Source organism: Phytophthora infestans, genomic scaffold, assembly GCF_000142945.1.
Source record: "Phytophthora infestans T30-4 supercont1.234 genomic scaffold, whole genome shotgun sequence".
In the NCBI taxonomy this organism is placed as follows: domain Eukaryota; phylum Oomycota; class Peronosporomycetes; order Peronosporales; family Peronosporaceae; genus Phytophthora; species Phytophthora infestans.
In genome coordinates this window covers 63,774-71,199 of record NW_003303525.1, presented here as the reverse complement: position 1 = coordinate 71,199, position 7,426 = coordinate 63,774, and the positions used below count along the sequence as shown (strand labels likewise).

Genomic DNA, 7,426 nt, shown 5'->3' with positions numbered 1-7,426 from the left:
CGTATTTTATGAAATCTCTAGGGCTTTCGCCGTCATAATCAATTGAATCCGCCTTTTTTATGCGGGAAACTGCTGGTCGGCGTAAACGCACGTTACCACCATAAAAATGGCGCGGAGAGAGAGACAATAGCTGTAACATACATGTAGTTTACCAATATTTCCGTCTCGGGCAAACGTTTTCGTCAATGAAACCGTTGTTGGTCAAGCTGGCTGCTCTTTTTCATGTTGAGCTTAAGGATTACTTAATTTACTTAATTTCGCAAGTATAGTTACCGCCTTGAAGTGTGGGATTGAAGTGATATGCCTAGCTAACAGTCCTTCTCGCTACAAATACAAATATAGGAGTTGGCAAGGAAGTTTTTAAACAACCTCGTCACGTGTTGTACACATCACTGAGTATCTCGTGGCGGTTTAAAACGCGGTGTTCCGGTACGCTTTTAAAACATGACTTTTCACATAGCGCTTGACTCGATGATAACCAGGAAGATGTTACGTAAATCTGAAACTTTTAGATGATATTTTTGGCAGCCGCGCCGACAGACACAACACTAAAAAATAGCAACTATTGAAGTGGAGTCATGCCGGTTGACCGCACCGTCCTGCTGGAATTCCATCTCGAGCGATCGACCGACCCCATGCAGTGAAGAAGCCGTCGGGACTGAACGTCACACGCTTTATCGCTCGCGAGGAAGAGCTGCACCAGGCACGGAAATACACCTATAACAACGACACTAATGCAAGTAGAGCTCTTTGGGAAGAAAAGCAAAATCGCCTATCGGGCAGTGGTGCTCGTTCCCAGCAGAACAAACGGTTCGTGGATAACACATGAATGTCTGCCGAGACTGTTTAGCTTGGTATGGCCCTTAATCCATTTTTGCATTGTAGTCTTGATGAAGAGCGAGAGTTGTTGGACAAAGAGGCACTCAAGATCCGACAAGCGCGACTCCAAAAGTACTATGAAACCTGCTACCAAGAGTACGGATCAGTATTTTTTAAAAATAAGTTTTATTTATTAACTGTTATGTTGCAATATGTAGATGGGAGCAAGAGCTGCGAGCTCGAGGTCTAGCGCTTGTACGTGATCGAGACTAGATTACTTAAGGGGGAAACCATCAACGAGAATTTGACTTTCAAGATGATATTTTATTATTAACCGTATCATCAGCTTCGCTGTCCTTGCATCATACGACACCTTCATCCTCCGGTACGCGTTCCTCAGCAATATCTGTAGACTTGCAATTTTCTTCAGATAAGCCTTCAGAGTCCACTGCAGACGGAATGACGACATAGTGTGATGGGACTGTTTCGGACGGGTATACTAGCAGCAAGTACAGCAGCAGCGTCATATATAACCCAGCCACGACGACCAGACCAATCCAAGCTGCCGTTGATAACTTTTCCGGGAGGTTCTTGAGGAGAATATCGTAGACGAGCGTGTAATTCACGCCACAAAGCAACGCCGTGCCCACGACAAGTAGAGCTCCAATCCACCTATTATTTACAAAAAGTGGCCCCATCAGCCTCGTGCTTGATGTAAATGCGAGCAACGGCAGAAGTGCGAAAGGCAACTGAACACTCTGGGGTACATTAAGGAGCTCGTTAAAGCGGTCGCTCTGGAATTGTCGATCTTGACTGATAAGCGCCACGAGAATCGCTGGGATCAATGCCACTCCTCGCGTAAGCGCCACACGCTTCCAAGCTGCAATCCGAAAAAAATCCCTCCATGACGAACTGACCAGCGTAAGTACCAGTCATGGTCGAAGCCTGACCTGACGCAAGTAAGCCAATGGCCCACACTACCTTCGCATACCCACCAAGTGCTTCACGTACTGCCTCGCCAGCCTGTGCTAGACCAATTTCTTGGCAATATCCAGCTGTCGGCCCCGACCCAAAGGATACCGTATCAAACCTATCTCCACGTCCATCCACGTAGCACGGTGTGCATGTTGTCACTGTATTGATAATGTCCGCGGTCATATCCTCATTAAACACACTCTCGCCACCAAAGACACAGATATTGCCCGTAAAAGCATCGTAAATCGTACTCCCCGAGCTCAACGCTGCCTTTGCTGGAATACACGACGTCTGGATATCTCTCCCATACAAACTCGAAATAGGATTACTACTGAGCGCATAACACTGGCGGCTGAAGAAGCTGCTGGCAAAGGCACAAACCACCGCCGCGTTGATTAAGAAGCTGACGAACAGCGCCATGCTGCTTCCAATCCGAAATATTAGTTGGCTTCCTTTACTTTTGTCGGAGATCTCGTATTAGTTGTCCTCTCTTGGACCAATGCTGAGTGAAGAAAAATATTATGTGGCATGATGATGGCCCCCAGCATCGCTACCGCCTGCATGGTGTTCTGTTTGTCCATTCTGGGCTCTACTATCCCATTAATAATCTCTATTCCGTCTGGATCACTCATGGTGAAGTCGGCGAAGAAGCAGACGCACATGGTGGCGATGAGCAGCAAGAAGAACATCTCGAGATATCGAGTTTTAAAGTCTCCCGCTCGTTGTAGGGCCAGGAATGTGAAGGTATCGAGTCCTGTAAGCAGACAACCGAGCCATAGAGGTAACCCAAATAGAAGCTTGAAGGCTACAGCCGATCCCAGTACCTCCTGGATGTCGCTGCCGATGATGGCGAGCTCCGTCATGATCCAGAGTCCGAAAGAGACGAGTGGTGGATACTCGGAGCGACATAATTGAGCCAAGTGACGACCGGTACAGGCCCCCAATCTGGCAGCTAAGATCTGGTAGAGGCCTCCGAACATGGCGCTGAGTAGAACAACGTAGAGCAATTGGTAGCGTGTGTAGGCCACTTTGTAGATCTGCTTCGAGGTTTCCAGGGTCCAAGTAGGCCATACTCATGAGCCAACCGGGGCCAGTGTACGACCAGAAGACGGACCAGGAGAAGCGTGGGCGATGTGGGTTTGCAGAGGGGTCGGTAGAGCCAGGAGGTAGAGCCTCGAGCGCGTGCTCGGAGCTGGCCATCATGACACTAATTGGGTTATGGCAAAGACTGTGGTTGAAGCTGTGATCTTCTAAACAGGAATGTTATATTTCTATAAAGGTATAGTACTGATACAGTAACATGTACCATACCTTTATGTCGTGATAAGATGTGGGTTTTTTATTAAACGGAAAAAGGTAACCTTCGCTTTAGTAATACGATAGCCATTGATTACACTAAATAGTCATATCGTGTCATGAACCAATCGACATAAGACAGCCGATGTCATTGGCCGAGTGCGGGTGCAAGTGTCCAACGCAATGAAAGCATAGGCTGGGTTCATTCAAGAGTATTTGCGAAAGGTGCTAAAAACACTTGGACGTACAACTCCCTGAAATTTATATCAGAGCTAGCATCCTGAAAATTTATTTAATAAAACCTGGTAATATATTAGCTCAGCGAATTATCAAAACAAAAAGGCTCAATTCAAAATAGGTGTTTCAAAATATATCATTTAGGGCGTCTCCATCGCGGGAGCAAAATGCTGCTGTGGCAGAAAACTAAAAATAAATTACCGCGGTCTCGCTCCACCGCGGGAGCAGAATAGCTCCAGCAGCAAATGAGCAGCTTTCGCGGGAGCAAGACGAGCCGATTTGCTCTGACTTTTGCTCCCCAGCAGCAAAAAGATTGTCCCAATGAAGTGTCGTAGATAAACTATGAAAATTTTCGGATTTCTGTGCACTTCGTCCAGACAATATTCGCGCCTCTCAAATATTTGCATTGCGGCACACGAAGACTATGACGTCCAAGCCTGGCACGCGTGGGCCAAACTGGATAAGTGGTGAAGATCAAGCACTCGCAATGCATCCGTAGGCAAGCATTCTCATCGCCACCGTGCACTTTTGCAGAGAAGACATACCCTTGTTCCCTAATGCGTCTTGTAGCTGGCGAAAATGATAATCTCTGGCGACAACAGCATTCATGATGCGAATGAAGAGCGATCGTCGCATTCGATACCGACGCCGGAAGTACTTTGCAGAGAAGCGTGGATTCTCTGCGAAGTACAGTTTCCACAGCTTGTTGTGAGCCTCGTCAAAGTCAGGCTGGATGTTCGCAGCTTTTCCTGGCACAGAGCCTCCCCGCTTGCGCTTTATTGGCGCTATCCGCTGCGCGAGAGTAAGAAGCATCAATACATATAGTATAACGTACAGAACAAGCGTTAACACTATAGTGGATAAGTAAGGGCGGACACGAGCTCACCTCGTCTTCCCCGTCACTAGCGCATCTCTCCAGCTCCTCATCACCCGACTCCATGGCGGATGGGGGGGGGGGCAGATTGAATCTTGAGCCGAAGAGGCGCCAATTTGCTTCTGCGCGGTGGAACTCAGCGTTTTTGCTACCGGCAGCAACTGGTCACATATAGGTTATATTACACGTTTGCTGCTAGATTTGCTGCCACGCGGTGGAGATGGCCTTAGGACCTAAAAAATTGATAAACTTATAAATTTCATTCGTGTTGTTTAAAGGCCGATGCTACAGTCCATGCGTCGACTCAGTTTATTTTCCATGTAATACTCCATGTAATGTCCATGTGTCGAAATAAATTACTTACCACTGTTTTTAAAATCCATAGTGAATGGAAGTTGTTAGACCTTCGCAAACGAAAGTCCTCTGACATCTCTCGTACATACCGGTATACAGAAGTCAGGAGGTCAACCATACGCATGAACATTAGGCGGGTCGATTCCAGTTTCAATAGAAATGAGATTGTATTAGTTGCATTATGGCTTGCTACCGTGAAGCACGAAGTGAAGGATGCGGAAGCGTAACAGCGTTAGACCAATCGGAGTTACGTCCAGCGACACACTCTTGTCTACATATCGCCAAAACCTCAACATTACGTAGAATCCGCAGTTGTATCCGTCTGTCTGGATCGGTCCATTGACGGACACAACTTTGGAGTCGTCGCTGAGCGTAGTAGCCAGATCCCACGACATGCGGTCCAGTACGTCCTTGTACGTCTTCAGGTTCATTGAGTCGTAGTACAGGACATTGTTCTGCTTGCCATCCACGATCATTGCACACCAATGCATGTTCCCAAAATTTACAGGAATGAGCAGTACATCCGCTTCAGTGAGTAGTTCCTGAACCTTTGTCTTCATTTTTTCACTCATAGATTTCTTCTTCTTTGACGCCGAGGCTGCCTCGACACCGACGATGCGAACGCCGGTGCCCGTCCTGTACAATCTCGCGCAAAAAGCCAAAATCAGCGCATCATTAGCCCATTGGGGCGGCTTGAGACGGTACAGCATCGCGTAGTGGTAATCGTTGCCGTCAATTGGGATGGTATCTTGGGGATAGGCGAGAGCAATGGCCTCTGCCATGCTCTGAAGTGTCGATTGTTGTGCTGCTGGTATGGCGCTGGCTGCATCCTGTGTTAACCATTTGGTAAACGCCATTCCATCATCACACGAACGCTTCACGTTTGCTAAGTATGCCATGGCCTCAATCTGTTCGCGTGAAAATGTTCCGATACCCGCGATGTAGACACACTCGATCTCCGGGTTTTGTCCGTTGCTGTCCATGATTTGTCCAGGTATTGTAGATGTTTCTTCGTCTTTTTGTGTAGTTTGACTCTGGGCGAGTACATCGATGGCTGTTTCATTGGTGTTGCTCACAGGCAGCACGGCAACGCACTTGTCCAACAGTTTGGGTGGAAGTAGGTAGAACGCGTTTTCATTCAGCACAGGCGCACTCTCTCTAGTGTACTTGGCTTTCTTGCTACCCGCGTTGTTGTACTTGGTTTGGAGTGGCAGAACAGGATGTAACCATCTAAATGAATGACATGTCAGACCCTCAGTACAACATCAATATTGGATATTACATGGACAACTCACGGCTTATACGTGGATAAATTGTGAGTTAACCCACCTTTCATCGATGCAACTCAGCGGTATTACGCTTCCTGGGGCGTTACTCCACTTCCGAAACGCGATCGCGTGTTGACAAGGCAGACGCATTGCAGAAGCAAACGAGCAAGTGCAGCTCCACGTTTTCAAATCCACAGCATGCGTCTTGTGTTTACCCGTCACCTCCACGAAGCCTGGATTTGACTTTAAGTCGAAATTGAACTTGTCGACCTTCGAACATGCCATTACGTACTCCTTCTCCACGTGTGTTGCTACGAAATGCGTCGTAAAGCGCAAAACTTGGCACATCTCCTCGTCGTAGTTGCGGCTGACACGTAACCCGATCCTAGTCTTGTCGAACACGTATTCACTGGAAGTCCTGGCATCAGCACCCACAAGGGCCTTCACGGTGTCCGTCATGGTCATGTTGGAGTTTACCCCGTCCTTAAAATGCCCAAACCAATTCTCTAAATGGTTGTTCGTGTGGACGCGCAAATGTGCCAACCGTGAGCGTTGGTACATGACCCACATCTCCGTACAAGTGTTCCAGTTTTCATCCATGTAGTTGTAAAATGCCATATATCCAGTCCTAGTGCAAAGTGCCTTCATGGAGGTCCAATTGGTCTCGTAGATCTCTGAACTTAAGGCATATACCATGTTGTGGACTAATGCGTCGATGGCGTCGTGATCGTCCGACGAAAGTTTACCATATTCTGACTTCCTGGACGCTGTGCGGAGATATTTGATGACGTGAAAGACGCAAATCAACACGCGCGACTTAGGGAAGTACCGACGCAACACGCGGATCTCATTCAGATCTTTGTCGACCATTATAACTTGAACCTTGTCGCCAATCTTATCTTCAATCCGAAATAGATGATCCAGCGCTCGGGACATCTGCCAATCGGCGTTTCGTTCGAGCAAAGACTGTTGTACAGGCTGCCCACGCCCATTGTCGTCTATCATCATGAAGGTACAAAGCTGGTAGTTGTATCTAATGCACATTACATGGACAAGAATCGCACAATACATGGGCATGACATTAAAATAAGCATGGACAGTACATGGACAAATAATTGCACAATACATGGGAAGACTTACCGATTCGTTTTGTAAGTACAGCCCACAAGCAAACGCTCTGGAAACCTAGTAACCATGTCGCGCATATGTCTGGAAGTCATACTGATCACACCAGAGTGTCCCGCATCAGTTTCGTCCACCGTGACTACGTTACCGTCAATAGCTGCGAATTCCGCGAGAGTTGCGGCGCAAGCGTCGTCGTCATTCAACCCTCCTCTTATCTCTGCTTTAACACGTTGCACAATGTTGTCCACATCCTTCTTGACGAGGTTCTCGCCTCTCCCCAAGAAGATACTCATAGATGAGTGCGCGCTTTCTACGTACATCACCATGCTGTCCACAGCATCCTATCGTGGTCCGTGTCGTCCAACCTAACGGTTCTCCGCGTAAGTCTAGAACTGAGGCTGTCCCCCACCGAAAAGGATGAGATGGTTACACCGCAGGCCTATCACCCCGAAGACGGGAAGACGGTCGACTTTGTACG

At 47.7% G+C, this 7,426-nt stretch overlaps 4 protein-coding genes across 4 annotated transcripts; 1 reads left to right on the top strand and 3 right to left on the bottom strand.

Annotated features, from left to right (window-relative positions):
• Positions 1–578: 578 nt before the first annotated feature.
• On the top strand, positions 579–1,092 carry PITG_21099 (uncharacterized protein; the record flags this gene model as incomplete). Its single annotated transcript, XM_002895171.1, has 4 exons — positions 579–584; positions 647–810; positions 886–975; positions 1,038–1,092. 4 exons carry the CDS (start codon positions 579–581, stop codon positions 1,090–1,092), a joined length of 315 nt encoding a protein of 104 aa, XP_002895217.1.
• Positions 1,093–1,181: 89 nt separating this feature from the next.
• Positions 1,182–2,214, bottom strand: PITG_21098 (Metal Ion (Mn2 -iron) Transporter (Nramp) Family; the record flags this gene model as incomplete). The annotated part of the gene is made up of 3 exons (XM_002895170.1): positions 1,182–1,232; positions 1,302–1,699; positions 1,749–2,214. 3 exons carry the CDS (start codon positions 2,212–2,214, stop codon positions 1,182–1,184), a joined length of 915 nt encoding a protein of 304 aa, XP_002895216.1.
• Positions 2,215–2,248: 34 nt separating this feature from the next.
• Positions 2,249–2,994, bottom strand: PITG_21097 (Metal Ion (Mn2 -iron) Transporter (Nramp) Family; the record flags this gene model as incomplete). Its single annotated transcript, XM_002895169.1, has 3 exons — positions 2,249–2,251; positions 2,292–2,764; positions 2,823–2,994. 3 exons carry the CDS (start codon positions 2,992–2,994, stop codon positions 2,249–2,251), a joined length of 648 nt encoding a protein of 215 aa, XP_002895215.1.
• Positions 2,995–3,362: 368 nt separating this feature from the next.
• Positions 3,363–4,267, bottom strand: PITG_21096 (uncharacterized protein; the record flags this gene model as incomplete). The annotated part of the gene is made up of 3 exons (XM_002895168.1): positions 3,363–3,370; positions 3,873–4,101; positions 4,214–4,267. 3 exons carry the CDS (start codon positions 4,265–4,267, stop codon positions 3,363–3,365), a joined length of 291 nt encoding a protein of 96 aa, XP_002895214.1.
• Positions 4,268–7,426: the final 3,159 nt, after the last annotated feature.